At 37.8% G+C, this 19,354-nt stretch overlaps 2 protein-coding genes across 2 annotated transcripts in view; one reads left to right on the top strand and one right to left on the bottom strand.

Annotated features, from left to right (window-relative positions):
• zgc:63863 (uncharacterized protein LOC393372 homolog) overlaps positions 1 to 2,252 on the bottom strand; it is a 17,433-nt gene extending 15,181 nt beyond the window's left edge. The window contains exon 1 of the mRNA XM_044335114.1: positions 2,089 to 2,252. The gene's annotated coding sequence lies outside the window, so the exon portion shown is untranslated. The remainder of the gene's footprint in view (positions 1 to 2,088) is intronic.
• Positions 1,389 to 19,115, top strand: dgat1a (diacylglycerol O-acyltransferase 1a). The gene is made up of 17 exons (XM_044335112.1): positions 1,389 to 1,918; positions 4,439 to 4,526; positions 10,337 to 10,377; positions 10,908 to 10,993; positions 11,556 to 11,608; positions 12,179 to 12,284; positions 12,527 to 12,655; positions 13,080 to 13,154; positions 13,319 to 13,422; positions 13,569 to 13,607; positions 13,760 to 13,801; positions 13,967 to 14,011; positions 14,210 to 14,322; positions 14,742 to 14,807; positions 14,966 to 15,053; positions 15,334 to 15,396; positions 15,552 to 19,115. Exons 1-17 carry the CDS (start codon positions 1,626 to 1,628, stop codon positions 15,696 to 15,698), a joined length of 1,578 nt encoding a protein of 525 aa, XP_044191047.1. The 5' UTR covers positions 1,389 to 1,625; the 3' UTR covers positions 15,699 to 19,115.
• Positions 19,116 to 19,354: the final 239 nt, after the last annotated feature.

Here is a 19,354-nt window from a genome sequence, read left to right on the forward strand (position 1 = left end):
AAACTGGTTTCCTGACTGTCGGGTTCAGGTTCATGTTAGGACACACGTAGGCGAGTCGGTTTGATGCCCAGCGTTTTGTCTTTCAGGCAACTGCATACAAAAAAATCCCAGCTCTGTTGCTTATAGTGGTAATGCCTGGCATTGGCTATACCTGACAGTAACAAATCTCACATTTTTTATCCAAGCATATGTTCTCTAGACAGCTAAAGGACCAAGCCTAGATATGGTGGAATCCCAGAGGAGACATTGCATGAGTATTGCTTTTGACATGATTTGCGGTTTGGCAGGATTTTCCTTGTTTGACATAAGACCCACAGTTGTCTCCCTCTTCACATTGTGCCCTCCACTGTCTATCCGTGTACTATTAGCAACATAATCAGATGTTTATTCATTGATTTTTGGAGCTTGTTGGGAGTGAAACAGCTTGGCAAAAATTTGCTTTCCTAAGGGCAATTTACCAAAAAAAAAGGTTTTGACATTAAATCTGCTGCTTAAAAAAACCTCACAGTATACAGTACATATTTAATAGTAAGAAGTGTTTAGTGTTAAATAGATAAATAAATAAAATACACATAGAAATACACACATAAAATTGCCAAGGAATTATCATAATTTGTTCTCTTTGGCCAATAGTCACAAAGGCACTGTCAATGAAGTCTCATGGGACCAGGGCTGGATTAATCTGTCAGTGGGCCGAAGGGCAAAGGAATGAGCCGTGGGCCCCTATTGAACCCTCCACTGTCCCCAACTTAGTATGGTTATAAGTTGATTAAAACAATCTTATTTAGGAATATTCTCCATGTAAACATGATATAAACAGGAATATTAAAGGTATTAAAACAAGATTTTGACAAAGGACCTCAACATTAGATACAAATTAATTGTCGTACATCCTTTTCCATTTCAGTTTATATTAACCAATTAATCAAATGGACACACGTTGAACATGGGCCCTTTGGGGCTCCTGAGGGTCTGGACAGTTGCCCAGTTTGCCAAGTTGGTAATCACCTTGCATATGAGCTATAGTTGAAATAATTTGCCTTTTACCTTGTGTATCAATTGTTATGATGATGTATTCAGATTTTACTGTGATATATGCCAATTTATCTTAAAAATGGTCAGGAGAAACTAGTATCATATGAAATCAGCTTTTGTGAAAGGTTGAGTTGCAACGATCAGTCGATTAGTTGCCAAATATTAAATTAATCAGTAAGTATTTTGATAATTGATTATTCATTTTGTATTTTTTTTTAAAAAGGGCTGAATTCTCTGCTTCCGGCTTCTTAAATGTGAATATTTTCTGGTTTCTTTAGTCCTCTAGATCGTAAACTGAATATAGTATAGTACAGTCCATAAGTGGAACAGATACCAAACAGGATGTGGGTTGGGACTCCGGCTCGATAGGGGGATGTCAGCTGAAAAAAGCAGACCTGGCAACCTCACTGACAATTGCACCTTGAGCTGGAGTGGTGATGAAACGGCTTCTACACTATCAGCTCTGACACGGCGCGCCACAATTCACTGAGCCCTTGTCTTTAAAGCGAGTGAGAGAGAAAGAAACCGGTGACAGCAGTCTGACCAGCAATGTCAGGCAGATAAGAGCTGCGTGACTGAACCCCGCCGAAATGAGCGACAGAGCCGAGATGAGAGGGCCCACAAGCCGCAAGAGGAGGACGACCATCTCCGGCGGCGGTGGCGGCGGCGGCGGCGTGAAGCAAGCCAACGGGAGCAAGTTGCACGACGCTGGGGAGAAACCTCCACAGTGTCCTGGTAAAGCGAAAACAGACGAGGTGTCCAGACATGCAAACAACAACGGGAAGGTGGACAGAGAGATGGGGATGTCAGGGCAGCAGCAGCAGCTCCCAAACAGCCCAAAGAAACAGCGGAGTGCAGTGGAAGATATTAACGAGAGACTCAGGTAACCGTTGATCAGAAAGACGTCAAATACTCCAACGGTAGCTACGTGCGTAAACTAACGGCAACTGAAATGTCTCTAACTAGCGTTAATTAGCTAACACTATCCTTGGTCGTCCGATGTTTTGCATCTTCTAATTGAACTTTACCATGTATAATTTATTACAAGATTACCTTTTCAATAAAATCTTCATTTCCTTGCCCCTTTCATCAAGAGTTAGCCAGTGAAAACTTGTCAAAACTGTCTGTAACCTGAATCAAATGAGGCCCAAAAAGGTAGCCTACACATCTGTCCTGTAGCAACTCTACTGGTTTAAAACCAAGATATTGGGCATCAGTGGTTGCATACTTTACTGGTATATATTTTCGTCTTATAGATTGGAAATGATTGAGTGGCATATAACTTTTGAGAGGATGTCTGGTCAATCTGGCATGTTTGTTTGGCTCAAGTTTGGAGGGGAAAAACCTGCCAGAACTGTCACTGTTATGGTAAAAACCAGTGTGATGTTGTTAAATAAATGTCTATGCTTGATTTGGATTTGAAGCCTTTATTGATCGGTAAATTCATCTCTATTTTTGATTTGGATCTTTAGGGCTGCAATATAATTTCCCAGACTCAAAGGTCACATCCGACCAACAGTCCAAAACCCAATAGTTTACTGTTTGACAAAAGAAAAGTGTTAAATCCTCACGTTTGAGAAGCTAAATCCAGCATTTTTTTAAATTTTTTTTTTTTTTTTTTTTTTTTTTTTGCATCTTTGCTTTAAAAATGACTAAAGTAATTACTAGATTATCAAAATAGTTGAAGATTAATTGTCTGACGATCCACTGATTGATGAATGGACTAATCTTGCAGCTCTAATTCTCCTATGTGAGGATTTGCTTTTCTTTGTTTTTATATCATTGTTAATTGTTTGTGATTTGGACCATTGCTTGAACAAAACAAGCAATTTGAAGACATCACCTTGAGCTTTAGGAGTTTGATTGCCATTTTCCACTATTTTCTGACATTTTAGAGTACTAACAATAAATCAATTATTGAGAAAATAATCAGCAGGTTTATCAATAATGAAAGTTGCAGCCCTACCTAATCTAGATAATTAAATCAATTGTTTGAGTAGTGTTTTTTTAAGGGAAGTTGCAGCCTTTCTAACTACTTTTAACTCACTACTTTGTGAAGGAAGTGTAACTTGACACTGGGCATTTCAAGAGAAAAGTTAATGCAAGAGTGAGAATAGACATTATGAGAGTGAGTAAACATAACTATTAATGGTATGGTAACATGCCCACTACTCCAGATATGTCCACATCTTAGAAAACATGCCCTGAACCCTAAAATGTCTGGCTTAGTTTTCAAGTCTTTTGGACTTAAACTAAACGACACTGAATGTAGTCATTGTAATATTTCTTATTGGAGACTTGCCAAGTAGATGAGTGTGTGCGTGTAAGACTTTCCTGTATATTACAGTGATTGTGAAACAGATGTGGCATCAACTTTTGCAATACTTGGGTTGTTGTCTACCTCTGTGCCTGTGTGTCTCTGTCCTGGTTTGGTCTTGCTGGACTCATTTGTCCTCATGAGGAACCCCTTTACTCTTTCCTCTACTTGAATTAACCAATTCTTCTCCTCCTTACTTGACTTTTCACCTCACTTTACATAACCCGTCCTCCTCATCCCCCTTTCTCTTTTACAACCGTTTCTCTACCCCCTCTACCCTTCTCTTCTCCTCTTCCATCAATTTTCCATCACTTTCTACTATTCCTTCTTCTATTTGGTTCTTTCCTCCTTTTCATTTTCTTCTTTTCTCTCTTTGCTGCTCCTTTCCTCTGCCCTCTCTCTCATCTCCTCTCTGATTTGTCTGATTGTGTAAAAATTCCTGCCTGATGAATGAACTCAGTTTTCGCAATACTTATTGGACATTCAGGTCATTCCCTTTAACCTAAATTTTCCCAACACTTTCCTCAGTTGGGGCAACTGTAGGAAAAACATAGTACTGCAGGATATGATTCATTTCTTAAAAGCCAAATATTCTTTTAAAAGTGGAAAAAAAATCTATCCCAACTTGGGATTCAGATTTTCTTTACTGTCAGAACAAAGACTGAAAGAAAAGCAACAATATTTCACAAAAAGCATAAACCTTTGCAGTACAGTGAGTCTTCAAAACTTTGTGCTGTGTAAAATGTGTCCTTTTTGTGGTCATTTATGGGCTAACCATGAGATGACGCACTGACTTATAAATGCTCTGTAAGTTTTGAGTCATACAGCAGTCTTCAAAAACATGCTTACCATTATCAAAATGCAAAATCAGTAATTTTGGTCTCTTCTTAATGAGATTTCCTCTTGTCAGTTGAAAGACACAGTTCAGTGTTTCTTCTCTTGGGGTTTGAATGTGGTTAGGAGAGGCCTAGTAATTTTAATTCCTGCGAGCATGATTATACAAAATGCAGGAAGGATGGTCAAGAGCTTCAACTAGCCCAATTACTGTCAAAATACTGTAATTATTGACTGTGTATTTTCTTGTAGCTGTCACATCCTCCAAGAGTCTCTTCTGAGCTCGGCCAGCGGCTACAGTAACTACAGAGGAATCCTCAACTGGTGTGTTGTCATGCTGGTGAGTAAAGCTACACGTGTACTGAGTACAGAATATCTACTGGACTTTTACATCCAACAGTGTTGTATTCAATTAGCATTGTAGGCTGTGACAAAGCTAATTATTACTCCTCATGACATTTGAATGTTTGTGTGAGTTTTATTGTCTGTGGCCTTTTTGTACTTCCTGGGAATCCAGGGTTTCACACTGTTACTCTTACACACACAAAAATACACACACACACTAACTAATATTGCAATTTTAACTGTGTTTGGCAGTTGCTTAAATAGCAAAAGCAGAAGTGCAGGCCCACAACATCCTCCTGAGTTAAGGGACCTGTAAACAGTGACTTTCTGTGACACATTAAACTTGTTGTTTGTGTGCCTGTGAGTGGTCTGATAAGTTGCTTTTTATGTTATCTCTCTTTACACTGGTATGAACCACATATGCAGGCAGAGTTACTTGTGCAACAGTTGGTCTTTCTTTGGCTCAGTTTGTCATTTCCTGTATTTTCTGATTTCTAGATATTTGATTGAATTGATAGGGGTTGATTTGTTATAATCGAATCTCGGCAAGTTTGCTTTAGTTGAGCTTATGACTGTCATCATAAGTGGACTTCTTGTCAGCTGTACTAGTATGGAGGTGATTCTGTTATACCTGCAGAGAATACCCACACGAGTGTAATTTAGAAGTGACAAACGACAATCATATGTTGAACATGCACCAAGGAAAAAAATATGACTTCAGTGGAGCAATTTTCTATTATCCATAAGTTGCAAGGCCTTGGTTATAGAGTGCAGAGCATGAATCGTCAGTGAACACATGCATAGATAAAACAGCTAGTATTATGTTATTTTTTAAAACACACTGACATGCCTGATGCATGTTTTCTTATCTTTTGATCAAAGTGGAGTCAACATGCTTGATCAATAAAGTTTGCTCTGATTCTAAAAATAGAAAAGAACACAAAAAGACACGTCATCTGGCAAGTACAAATTTAGCAGTAGCTCTGAAATAAAGCTGCTGAATGCTCAACACTTCATGCTCACAATTTCCAACCTAGCAAGTAGGAGAGCAGCATCGGAAGCAGTTTGCCAAAACATTTTTATCTTATGACAGGAAAATAAACTAGCAGGAAGCTCCTGTAAAACCAGCTGAAGGGCAATGATACAGTGTATGCACATAGTGTACAGTCGTAGGTGCTGTAATGGGCTGTATGCTAAATGCAGTGGAAAATATGCTAGTTTCTGGATGTAGTGTGGTTGCCATATGAATGAGTTATGTGGCATTCATGTCAGATGCTCTTTTGGCCGTAGCTGTGGCTCTTGCAACTTAGCCAGATACTAACATAAACATCATAAAAAAGATGAAGATACCCTGTGCACAGCAGTGACTCTCTCCTGGGTGTCAGCTTATGCAGGGCAAATTACAGAAAGTCAAAAAAGTATTCCAGCACACACCAGGATACTAGGATAGACACTATTTATTAAGGGATTACATTAAAAAACAAAAGGAGTGAAAGGTCTAGTTCACTCCTTTTGTTTGTTAATGTAATCCCTTAATCCTAGTATCCTGGTGTGTACTGGAATACTTTTTTGGACATCATAAAATTTGAAAATATTAGTTAAAACAAGATCTTGATTATATTGCCCTTCATAACCTGCCTGACAACCTTTTCTTACAGTAAATATTAAATAAGTAAATGATGTGTTGTATGTTTGATGCGGGCAGAATCTTACAGGCTCTCTTAAAGATGCTTAACACAGATGTGTCACAGCTAAATATCCCCCTGGGCTGAGGTCACTTGAGGACAAGAGGACCTCCTCCAGAAAAATGAATTTTCTGCCCTGTTCCAGTGGCTGTGTGTGTGTGTGTGTGTGTGTGTGTGTGTGTGTGTGTGTGTGTGTGTGTGTGTGTGTGTGTGTGTGTGTGTGTGTGTGTGTGTGTGTGTGTGTGTGTGTGTGTGTGTGTGTGTGTGTGTGTGTGTGTCTCCAAAAGGCACCGTGCTGTGCCCCAGAACATCCAATCACACTGTTAGTATTATGGCAGGCATGGAGGATACAAATATCCAGTTAGCCATAATCCTAATAAAATTGAAATGGACCCAGTCTATAAATAGGACACTATATGTGCAAGTATTTATGTCTGGATTTGCAAACACATACACACTTTGCACTCATGGATGGTTTTATACTTGCATAGTTGCATGCACGAAGGATTACGCACTTGTCTCTGCATATGTGTGCAAAATGGGAATACCAGTGCTTTTTTTGTGTGTGTGTTTCCAAATCAAGCCTCATTTTGCAGTTCTGTAACAGGATTAATCACATCCCTGAAAGTTTATATTGCCATGACGACCATGTCCTCCACTTTGTGGTCACCAGGGACAGCCGACACTGCTCAGTTCAGACCGTTTTGAGGAAGCCTTTGGGATTAGGCTGTAAGAGTGTGAAGTGGAACCACGGAGACTTGTGTGTCTGTGTCTGCGTGTGTGTGTGTGTGTTTGTGTGTGTGTGTGTACGTTTAGAAGCTTAGTTGTGTAATTCGTCCTCGATAACCAGGAGTGTCTGTTAAAATTCCTAAAATGTCAGCGGCTGGAGCGCATGTTTCTATAGATCAGAGATTAGATGTGTTTTTGTACTTCCTTCATCTTTACCTTCTGAATGTTAAAGCTAAGTGTTTACAGACATTATTACTGTTTACAGTTAGGTTAGATGGTGGACAAAATAGGAGAAAATCCACTAATTCCCTATTAGAGGTTCTGAATTGTGTGTGAGTGACACTGAACTTTTGTTGAAGGAAACAGTCTCTGGTTGTTCGGAGGATGAAGAAATTTTAGTCTGGCTGAAACAAACTATTATTTTCTTTATTGATTAATCTTCCCATTATTTTCTTCCAATTTTATTTTGATTTAATTTAATCAATGAATCATTTTGACTATAAAACACACAACTTCTTAGAGCCCAAAGATGACATCATCATATGTCTTGTTTTGTCCAACCAACAGTCCAGTACCCAAAAATATTACATTTACTATAATATAAGACAAGGAAAAGAGGCTAATCTCAAATTTTGAGTACCTAGAACCATCCAGTGTTTCATATTTTTGCTTAAAAAATAACCTTAACAATTAACAGATTATCAAAATAGTTGCCCATAAATTTTCTATCATTTGACTCATTGATGATCAATTAATTGTTGTAGCTCTAAAATTGACATCTGCTCACAAAGCTTCATTGACGGTTCCATGCTTTGACTGCATCCATGGACGGTGCTTGACTTAATCCTGTTGTTAATGAAAACACTCTTGAAGCTCTGGCCTGAAATTTTCTGGTTGCTACATGAGTAATTCTCATCCTACATAATGACTCTCAAGAGATGAGTCCAGATCCATCAGCTTGGCAACCAGCTGGCATTAGACACTGTGGTTCATGTTGTGCTTTGCTTACGAGCATGTGCTGTAAAGCTTAAACTAACAAGACAATGTAAGGTGATGTTGAGCAGACTTAGACTGGTGCTCCTAATTATTTCCAGGGCTTCCACTGAAGATAGTGACATACAACACAGTGTTAAACCCCAATGAGCAAAAATCATCATAGGATGTGGTTTAAACAGCCGGTTCATTTGCTATTATTTTGACTGATATTGCAATTGTGATATGATTTGCAATATCAGAAGGAATGATAATTTTTACATCACTATTCTCATTTTCATTGAAATACATATTAAAATGATTATGGTAGGATATTTGCAGGGATCTGTGCCAAACAAAAATGTTTGTTTGGTAGTCTGTAGAATATGATGTGTAGGCCTGGACATCTCTGCAGTACAACAATATAAAATTCAAAATGGTATTTTGACACACATTTCTCCTTCAACAAATAGTGCACCTCCTGCAATTTTCAAATTGCAGGAAGCCATATTGTGATTTCAATGAGATTTCAATTAATTGTTCAGCACTAGTTCAAGTTCCCTCTGATGTGCAGCCAAGCAGACTACATGAACGGCTTGAAGGGCCACACAGGCCAACAAGATCAGTGCAAAGCAAAGCAAAACTGTTCAGTGCCAGTTGCAATTTATCAAACAGACTGTCAGTTTGTTTATGAGGCTGTTCAAACAATGATATAAGAGACAGTGGTTGTTTTAACAGTGAAAGTGATATGCAAGATTATTTTGTCTGTCTGTCCTCGCAAATACTATATTTCCTCTTACACAGATGCAGAACCTATATACATGTTGCCTTCTTTGTATTACAGTGTAACTTTGAACAGAGTGAAATGATCTTTCAGTCCTCGTTGGCACTGGCTCTATGAAGTTGGCTTGGCTTGGCAGGTCAGGATCCTGAGAGTCAGCCAACCCTAGTGGCTTGTTCTATTTTTATAACCCCACCATTTATCAAATCTGAGCCATCTTTCCTGTCCACAGCTAAGGGCAAAAGGTTACAATTCAATTAAACATCTTAATTAATTAAACTTTATCAAAACTTGAACCAGACAGAAGGTGCTTGTAGACTTTGATGTTATTACTGGAACACTGGAATGAATTAATCGGTTGTTTGAACTTATCATCACTCTTGTTTAATTACTGACAAAAATGTAAATGATAATTATTCTTAATATAGCTAGATAAGAAAAATAAAAGTATAAATATACCAATGAATGAGTGCAAGGACATGTGGCTCAACAAAAGAAAAACCTGTGCTCTCAAACCAAATTTTATTTTTCTTTCCTTTTCTTTTGTTTTTGTTTGTGCTTTTGCACAAGACACTGAATCTTGCTCAAAAGCATGAGAAAACTGCCTCATTTATTGTGTCATACGTGATGGTCCTCTGCTGTCCATGCTGAAGGTTACTAAAGCAAAGGTTACTGGTTTGGACAAAAGACATAGTTGAATCAAAACCAGATTGCTGCAGGTTCTTGGCAGGCCAGCGTGCTGAGGTGCAACATGCCACATAAACACAGCAGCATGACCTTATCATGTGTCATACCCTCACTGCCCTCATTTTCTTAACTCATGGACTGAAAATGACTGCCATAAAAATGAATGAAAATTTTTTTTTTACATACTATACATACACTCTGTCCCCTTTCCATTAAGTGGGTGGTGGTATCTTAGAGAAACTCAGATAACTGAGGACAGCCATAAAGCTGGACTCAGACCTTGAACTTTAATACATAATATAATAATAAACTTATTTTACTTAACACTTAACACTTAACTTAACTGGGTGAGTAGGGCATCAGGATGTGTGATAGGTGTGATGTGAGCAGGAAGAGATTGCCACATTTAGGTATGAAACTGATCTGATCATTGCAACAGATATGACTCGCATATATGTGACTTTTTACTTAGCTCATATTGGTCTCTCTACAAGTTGCTCAGGATAAAAACAGCTTTTCAGGACAGGTGTGTATACCTGTGTGTGTGTGTGTGTGTGTGTGTGTGTGTGTGTGTGTGTGTGTGTGTGTGTGTGTGTGTGTGTGTGTGTGTTTTGTGGGCAGTGACATTTTAACCCACTAAAGTCACAGTTATTGAGAGCAAATCATTGAAAGGTTTTGAATAATAACTCACTCAATATGACAAACAAAATACATTTAAATCTGCCACTTGACATGAGCAGAGCTGATGGGCAATGAAAGGGATAAACCACATTTATAGCTGAGTTTGTGCAGAAATAAAAATGAAGCTCTGCATTAGGGGTACAAATATGTTTAAATGGTAAAGAAAGGCCAAATCTAAAGAGCTATCAAATATTTCTTTTGTATGGTTCTTGGTGATACTGTGAACCATGCTCACTGTCTCCTGTGGGCTGTTTTTGTCCTCTGTTTCAGGTGCTGAGTAATGCACGCCTCTTCTTGGAGAACATTATAAAGTGAGTATGCACCTACACACACAAAGTTATACTTATGTAATGTATGTACACAACCAGTGCTGTTACAATTCACACTTATTTATATAACATTACATTCATTTGGCACACTATTCTACAAAGCAAATTATTATAAATGCATTCAAACTCAATAGGAACAAGAGCTAGTTCTTGTTGTTTGCTTATTTTTTAAAGAAATTTGATGAAAGGTTCTTTTTTTAAAACTGATATTAGATTAGATTAGATATTAAACAGTATGCACACAATTTCAATGTGAGCTGACAATCCTGGAGATCTGCAGTCCACCTTTTGAAAATTATCCCATTTTTATGGATCATACTGTAGTTATGAGCGTGTGAAGTCCTGCCAACATCCTTACCAATAACAATAACCTTAACCAAACCAAACCTTTACCTGATCTCTCTGACCTCTAACCTTTACCTAAACATAACACCATTTCAACCTCTAAACTAAAAAACCTTTTTTAAAGTCATGCCCAGTGAGATCAATGACTTATCTTCTCTCTTCTGAAGGTATGGCATCTTGGTAGACCCCATCCAAGTAGTGTCTCTCTTCTTGAAGGACCCCTATAGCTGGCCAGCTGCATGCCTCATCATCGGTATGAAGCTTTTTATCTTACCTCCTCTTCCTCTACCTCTGTCTTCTGAACAGATGTTGAATGTCATTTGTCCTTCTTTGACTTTAGGTTTGATGTTTGAGTTGAACTGAGCAAACGAGTGTTGTACTTTCAGTGCTTGAATCGGGCGACATTAGTTTCTGTCACAAGTGTTATTGTTGACAGTAAGAAAACATGTTTTACGGCCTACTCCTGTCCCAGATGACTGACTTCATACAGCTGGATTTACACTTAATGGGCCAGATGCTCAAACATATTTCATAGAAACATAGTTAGTGTCATTATCTGTGTACAATACTTTAACACAGCTGTTACTGAGTATTCACCGTTTATTTACCCAAAGAAGGTTTCGACTCCAGACATCCATGCAGTCACATTTTGATATGTGCATAAAAGAAGTCATTAGGTGAAAGAGCAGAGATTCTGACATTGTCAAAATGGGGTTTCACAAGCTAATAAACTAAAGTAAGCCTGCCAAGTTTCATGTCTATGATGTTCTGCTGTGGTTGATGAATCTGTTTTTTGTCTTTTCTGCTTTTTTCAGTGTCTAACGTGTTCATCTTAGCAGCCTTATACACAGAGAGACGTCTGGCTGTGGTGAGTCCTTACAATGATTTGCATACATACAAAATCTTATATACATATTGTTACCCAAAATTAAACTATTGTGGACAAATTCTACCAAATTCTTCAATTCACTTAGTTTTTGACTTTGTAATACAGTTTTCTGACATTGCAAATGTGCAGATAAATTATCAATACCTTTGACCGTATCTTATTTTAATTCTTTGTTTGAATCCCAAAGATCTACATTTTTACAAGGATTTTGTCAGAAATCCCACTAAAATGTTACATGAGCTATAAAGAAAGTGTAAATTTGTTTTTAATGTATCACTCAGGGATCTCCAGTCAAGGATATTTGCTTCCTGGAGTCTATACAATAGTTTCAGTGTCACAGCACCACCCCTGTTTATACCTGCTGTTAATACTGATAAGAACACCGCTTCTGATCATGATTAGATTATATATAATCCCAACACTCATGATAAATGCAAAGTTTTAAATGTGAAACACACATAGTTTCATTGATTTCTACTGAAAATATGAATGATTCTGTTTCTGTATAATGACAAGAAACATTTTTTCCTTTTTTTTCATTCTTTCTAGGGTACCATCTCAGAAATTACAGGACTGATTCTTCACTTTTTTAACCTGACAGCCTTGTTGATTTTTCCTTCTGCCACAATACTCACTGTGACCTCCATTACCCCAGGTAGTTAAATATTTATACGGTATATTCATGTGATTTAAAAAGAGCATGCTACATCAGAAATGACATTAAAATGACCATTGATGTCAAGAATTATAATATGAAAACTATTAAACCAATAAACTGTTTGGTTTTAATGGATTTAGTTTCTATTACACACATACTCCCTGCACTGCTCCTTTCATCTGTGATTTATGGCCCTGAGTCAATGGCTGTGTGTGTGTGTGTGTGTGTGTGTGTGACAGTGGGTGGTGTCCTCTCCTTAGGAATCTACACAGTGCTGTTTCTCAAGCTGTACTCCTACCAAGACACCAACAGGTGGTGTAGAGAAATCAGACATGCCAAAGCCAAGAAATTAACACGATCATACTCATGTAAGTATATCAACACACATGCTAACTGTTGAATAAATGTCATTAAGTTTGGAGTATATAAGACTGTACACAGCAGCTTTGAGGTGTGAATGTTTGTAACTGTGTGAGTGTGAAGCAGCTGTTTCTGGAAAAGTGCAATCCTGCCCATTAAATCTATCCTGTGGACACTAAAACTGGATTATGTTTGGGTTTTTTTTTTTCTATCTGTCACTATGATGCTACTACCATCTAGTGGTGGCAAGGCAAACTGAAGCTTTTGGCTAACACATAGACATGAGTTGTGCATCTATCATTGTGTGTGGTTTGGAGCTCATTTTAAGCCTGAGATCTTTACACAGCTGTTAAGCAAGCAACTCACTGAATAATGCTTGAAATTCAAGATGTTGAATGTCTCTATGTCTGCATGTGTTTGTGTGTTCTTCAGGTCCGTCTGTGGCACAGTCCAATGGTTCAGCTGTTCATGCTCATGTCTCCTACCCAGGCAACCTCACCCACAGAGGTAAAAATGATGCCTGCATGGAGTCAAACAGCACAGCTTTTATTTTTATTTTGAAGCAATGTAGATGGACTGTATTTATTGGGACAAAATTATTGCTCTGTACTAAATCTAAGTATTATAAACTCTAATAAACTATTAACATTTATTTCTCTGTTTGTCTTTAGACATGTATTACTTTGTCTACGCCCCAACTCTCTGCTACCAGCTCAACTTCCCACGGTCGCCTCGAATACGCAAAACTTTCCTGATAAGAAGACTTTTTGAAATGGTGAGAGCAAACACTCACACACGGATACACACACATACTGTATTTTACAATGTAACTGAGATAGTGGGCCACAAATTGAGCCGCAAACACACACAGAAAGAGATGTATGCATTATTGTCATGATTCTAACTTGATTTTTCTTGCAGGTTTTCTTCATGCAGCTGTTGGTGGGATTAATACAGCAGGTATGTTGAACATTTACACACAGACAAGCATACACACACTGTACAAAACACCATGAGACACACAGTTTGAAAGAAATTAATTTGATTTGTTCTAATTAAATAAATGTCTTTTCACAACACAAACAAACTGAATTCTTATTTGTGTCTTCCAGTGGATGGTTCCCACTATACAGAACTCAATGAAACCATTCCAGGTTTGTACATATTTATACACAGTGTTTACTGTAAATTAACATTAATGGTACTCAGGAGAGGTACATGCACAAGAGCGTAGACTGTAATTTCTGTTGTTTTGTGGATAAAAGATTGATCATGAAAAAATTAACATTTAATTCTTTGTGTCAACTTTGTGTTCACAGGAAATGGACTTTTCTAGGATGATGGAGCGCCTGCTGAAGCTAGCTGTAAGTATCATAACTGCCATAACCTTATAATGAGAAAACATTTTAAAGTTTCATCGCCTTATGCCACTGCAGAGGTCGTCTCCAGTTGTGATAACTTTGGACTTTTAATTAGAACATTGTGTATTAGCTTACCAACCCAGACTCCTCTCCTCTCCTCTCCTTTCCTCTCCTCTCTCCTCTCCTCTCCTCCTCTCCCAGGTCCCCAACCATCTGATATGGTTAATATTCTTCTATTGGTTTTTTCACTCTTCTATGAACTTTATGGCAGAGCTTCTGCAGTTCGGAGACAGAGAGTTCTACAAAGACTGGTGGTGAGTAGAGAGAACATAGAAACATTTACCCACAAATACACAAAACAAATGAAAACACATGTACATAGGTCTATGTACACACACAGTGTGGCCCAGTTAATCTGCATTGTAATTTGGTACATTTTCCATCTTGCTAAGATGGTTTATTGGCAGACTGCTGTCTTGCAGATTTGAGGCAAGTGGGCTAAGTCCACATATTTTCAGCTGTGATCCACTTTTGTTCAATAATACCGATAATTCAAAAGAGGTATTGTCTAACAAATTCTCCAAAGAAAGTATGTTTCCAAAAAGTTTAAGTAACCTGAATTCCTGAATGGGCTATTTATTCTTTAAAGCCTGTTGGAACTTTCCATATGCATCCAATCTTATTCATTAAAACATGTCACTATTATCAAGAAACCCAAATGGTTTCATTTCAGGAACTCTGAGAGTGTCACATATTTTTGGGCCAACTGGAACATCCCAGTTCACAAGTGGTGTCTCAGGTGAGAACAAACACTTACTGTAATGAAATATTGTCAAACATGTGAAATAAAATAGAAACTACCCTTCAAGGTGTGGACTGCCATTGATTATATTGTGAACCAGATTAAGTTAAGTGTGTAATTTAATTGTGTGTATCATGTATCTGTGTATGTTACAGACACTTCTATAAGCCTATGTTGAGGAAGGGGGTCAATAAGTTTTTGGCTCAAACTGCTGTCTTCCTGGTGTCTGCCTTCTTCCATGAGGTAAACCAACAACATTCAGTCTTCCTCTGTGTGTTTGACATCATGTCTGTACATCAAATGGCCTGTTTATTTACTCATGACTGCAATAAAGCAGACAATTATGTAGATAATTTAAAATCAATGCAAATTAAGAAACAAAAAATAGTGAATTATTTGAAAAATTATGAGAACAGAAGGAAAACACATACCTATTGTTGTGAGGTGCTGGCTTGCAGATAAGTCAAAATGTTTTAAAATGTTGACTTTGGTATTTGATTTCATTAATGTCTCTCTTTCTCAGTACTTGGTGAGTGTTCCCCTGAAGATGTTCAGACTCTGGGCTTTTATGGGTATGATGGCTCAGGTGAGACAAATAAAACCTTCATCTTTCACTCTTTTTCTCCTCTGCTGCTCCACTGCTTGTTGGTCACCATCTCTCTCTCTCTGTCTCTCTCTCTTTCAACACCACACAAACCTGTAGAAAAACACACTTTGACCTCTGAACTTGAATCTCTCCAGGTCCCTCTGGCTTGGTTTGTGGGTCGCTATCTGACTGGAAACTACGGCAACGCCGCCGTGTGGATGTCACTCATCATTGGCCAGCCTGTCGCTGTGTTGATGTATGTCCATGACTACTATGTCATTCATTACGGAGGCACCACATAGTGCTGGACAAACACACACACATACCACACATAAACATGCCCATGTCATGTTGTACACACACCAGCCTGCAGGACAACTCAATGAGTGAATGGAGAGCAGGTTAAGGTGACAGTGATGGAAAGTGCTGCTAGTATAAACCTGTCAGTAAACCGCAGCAACAGCGGGAAAATTGTTTGCGACTTCTCGATTTTTGCACTTAAAGGGAAATTTCGGTATTTTTCAACCTGGACCCTATTTTTCCTTCGTTTTGTGTCTCAGTGGCTAATGGTGACAACAATTTTTGAAGTTGGTCCAGTATTGAGTGAGAGTGCTTCAGCTCAAAGCCGCAGGCTGTAATGTCATCCGATGGGGCAATTACGCCCTGTCAATGTACGTCCACTGAAAGTGCTTGTTTTTGCCACTGACAGGCTCAGATTGTTATGATAAGTGTCTGACAACGTTATGGAAAGGACCATACAGAGAAATAAAACATTTTTCTTTACCTTTCAGTTGATCCAGTCTGTTTGTTATTCTGTCTAACCCAGTCTCGCTCAAGGAGAAGTCTTATTCTGAAATCTCACAAAATTTGAGTTGTTGAAATCAGCTAAATATTTAGCCATGACTTTGAAAATCTTTTAGATAAAACTAAGCTACGTTTTCTGTCCTCCAATACAACAAACTCCTCACGGCACTCCTCTCTCCAACCCTGTCATGGCTGAATATGTAGCCGATTTCGACAACAACTTACTTCTTGAACGAGACTTGATTAAACACAATAACAAATAGACCAGATTAAGTGAAAGGTGAAGATAAACACATTTAGAGTCCTTTCCATAATGTTGTCAGACACTTATAATAACAATCTTAGTCTGTCAGTGGCAAAAACAAGCACTTTTAGTAGACATACATTGACGGGGCGATTTTGCCTCATTGGATTACATTGCAGCCTGTTTTCATGGCCGTTCTCTCGATCAACACTGGACCACTCTCAGGAATTGTTATTTCCATTAGTCACATAGACACAAAAAGATGGGAAAATAGGGTCCAGGTTGGGAAAAATACCAAAGTTTCCCTTAAAGAGAACTGGACCACCCTTTAAGAGAACTGAATATGTCAGGAAATGATCTTGCATATGTGAACAACAGGAGAAGTGCTTGTTTTAAAGTTGTATTCTACTGAGTCTAACTCTCAAGCAATATTAGCTACAGTCACCACTACTGTAGCTCTCAATATCCAGCATGGGACATTTCAACTTTAAACATGTGATCCTGGACTCTAAGTGAAATACTACTTGGATCTGTTATAATTATTGATGTCTCGCTGTTAGATTTGTTAGAAGTATGACTTTATCTTACACTGAGCTTGTTTTGAAATTACATGCACTTCAATGCATTTGAAAGTGACAACACAGCTTGAAACAAAGCACTCCTCCTGAGTTGTGGATATTTGAAAAGGGACACACCATCATGTGCAACAAAAATGTGAAACACTGCCGAGTGAGCACAAGCCAGAACAGGACCGTGCCTCCACAGACAATGTCAAAATAATGTTTCTATACCAGAAGTCACTCTTTTCTTGTATTGAGGCAATTTAGAAATTTCAAAGCCAGATAAACAGTTTGGCTTAAAAATTCCTTCAGATGTCTGCAAGTATTCAAATTGACTATTGTGACACATTTTTACATGTCATTTGTCAAGTATTACAGAGATTTATATGAAAATAATTTGTAAAAAAGGCAGGAAACTGAGGGAATGAAGGTGGGAGAAATCGAAACAGTAAAGGATGAAGGGTTTTGGGACTGCATTTGTACAGACATGGGATCTACAGGCAGCCTGTCCTCTCCTGTTTCTACTACAAACATCAATGCAAGCGATTAGTGTAACCATACATGCTACGGGTGTGTTATTTGCCTTGGCTTTAATGTGTTTTTTGTGTTGCATTTAAGCTATCAGATGATTTATTTTATACTTTGTATACTTTTATTTGTCCGTATGACGTTCTGTAGTTATGTTGTGCCATCATGAAATTAATATTTAAGTTGTATTTTATGCTAAAATCAATGATTTAATGCAGTAGTTGATTTACTGATTTGAACCAATGCAATCCTTTTGCACTTTAAAGAGATGCATGCTGTCGACTGAAGCAATAGATTTCTATGAATGTATTCTTTAAGCTCTATCAGTTGTGATAGGAAAATGTGTTCTATTGAAATAGTTTGTATGTTCTGTAATTTGCTTGTTTACATTATGTTATCGTATGCGTTCGGCTCAATTTCAGTTTGTTTAAAAGTAAAACAGCAGCTGCAATAGTAAAAAAAATAAGAGTCTCAAACAGCCTTTTCCTGCGACAGGAGTCTCAGTATTCAAATCCTAAAGAGTATTTCTGGGTTGGTCTGAAAGTTATTTGAACCCCACACTGTTGTCAATATGATTATTGCCATAAAATACTTGCTATAGGAAGATGTTTTGTTGTTTTACCTTTTTGTTTTTCAAAATACGTATTGATAGCTAAGTGAACATGTTAAATTGGAGCCTTTTCATGTTTTTTTTTCTTCTTCCTCATTGATCAAATTTCAGGGAAAACTGTTGTTTAAAGTATAACACCAGTTGTGAGAAAGATAACAAGTGCCTGCTGTTAAAAAAAAAAAAGCTTAAATTCTAAATGTTTAAAAAAAAAAAAAGAGGCCAAATACTTTGAACAGGAAATACCTTAACCTTATTCTTTGTAGCCAAAGAACTCAGCATGAACATGGTTATGAGATATTTGAAAATATACAGCAAGACCCACTGTCCTGAGTTCAAATCCATGTCCAAATACAGTCTAACCCGCAAGTGTGAAACCTTTTTCAAATGTTCATTTTTAAAACAGTGATGTGTACAGAAGGTTTTCTTGAAAACAAGATGCTATTTTGAGCCTTATTTAAGAGTCGTGAATACACAGGGTCTCATCGCTTTATTGACAGCTTTAATATCTGAGTCGGTCTGAACCACTTTTATCTAGAAATATGAGCCAATGTAGAGTCTGTATTTTATCAACTCCGAGCAGCAGTGAGTACGTGATGTTTGTTCAATTTTTTTTTTTTTAATTTTTATTGGTTTAAACCCTGTGACAGGCACCACAGAGTGAACAATTTGAAGATGACTCTGAGGTAGCAGATGTAGCAAAGATTTCCTGAGTACTATAATGACAACTCTTGTATGTAAATACCAGGAACTGCTGTGGTTCAGTATGTTATTTTTTAGATGGATGGAAAGACTAAAACACTAAGGAACTGGAGTGAGTGGTCAGGGAAATGCTGGCTGATGACTGATCACTTGTAATTCAGCTTGTACATGAGAGTTTCGTGTAAACTGGAACATCAGCCAACTTCAACAAGGTGACGTTCATGGGTGAATACAACCCAAGAGCAAACAGTGTGAAAAGCAATGTGGTTAGCAGTTGTCTATGAAAAAAGTATTTCATTTAGTTGTGTTTACTTTTAATACAGCCTTGTTTTGTTTTGGTTTTTTTTGTTTTGTTTTGTTTTGGTGAGATTTTATGAAGTGACCGTGATGCTTGAGTGTCGACACGTCTTCACCTGAAGCCCAACACTTCCTGTCTCCATCTTACTACTGCGTTGAATCCGTCGGTGAATTTGAGTTGAAGTTGAAGCTTTAAGTTGAATCATCTTTTAAGTG

The sequence above is a fragment of the Thunnus albacares genome, chromosome 19 (genome assembly GCF_914725855.1).
Source record: "Thunnus albacares chromosome 19, fThuAlb1.1, whole genome shotgun sequence".
In the NCBI taxonomy this organism is placed as follows: Eukaryota; Metazoa; Chordata; class Actinopteri; order Scombriformes; family Scombridae; genus Thunnus; species Thunnus albacares.

What these genes read in the sequence shown, in the direction of transcription:
- dgat1a (XM_044335112.1), top strand. Translation starts at nt 1,626, where the DNA reads ATGAGCGACAGAGCCGAGATGAGAGGGCCCACAAGCCGCAAGAGGAGG. An exon ending in AGGCAACCTCACCCACAGAG is followed by an intron (nt 13,155 to 13,318) that starts GTAAAAATGATG and finishes GTTTGTCTTTAG; the next exon opens with ACATGTATTACTTTGTCTAC. An exon ending in TAAGAAGACTTTTTGAAATG is followed by an intron (nt 13,423 to 13,568) that starts GTGAGAGCAAAC and finishes TTTTTCTTGCAG; the next exon opens with GTTTTCTTCATGCAGCTGTT.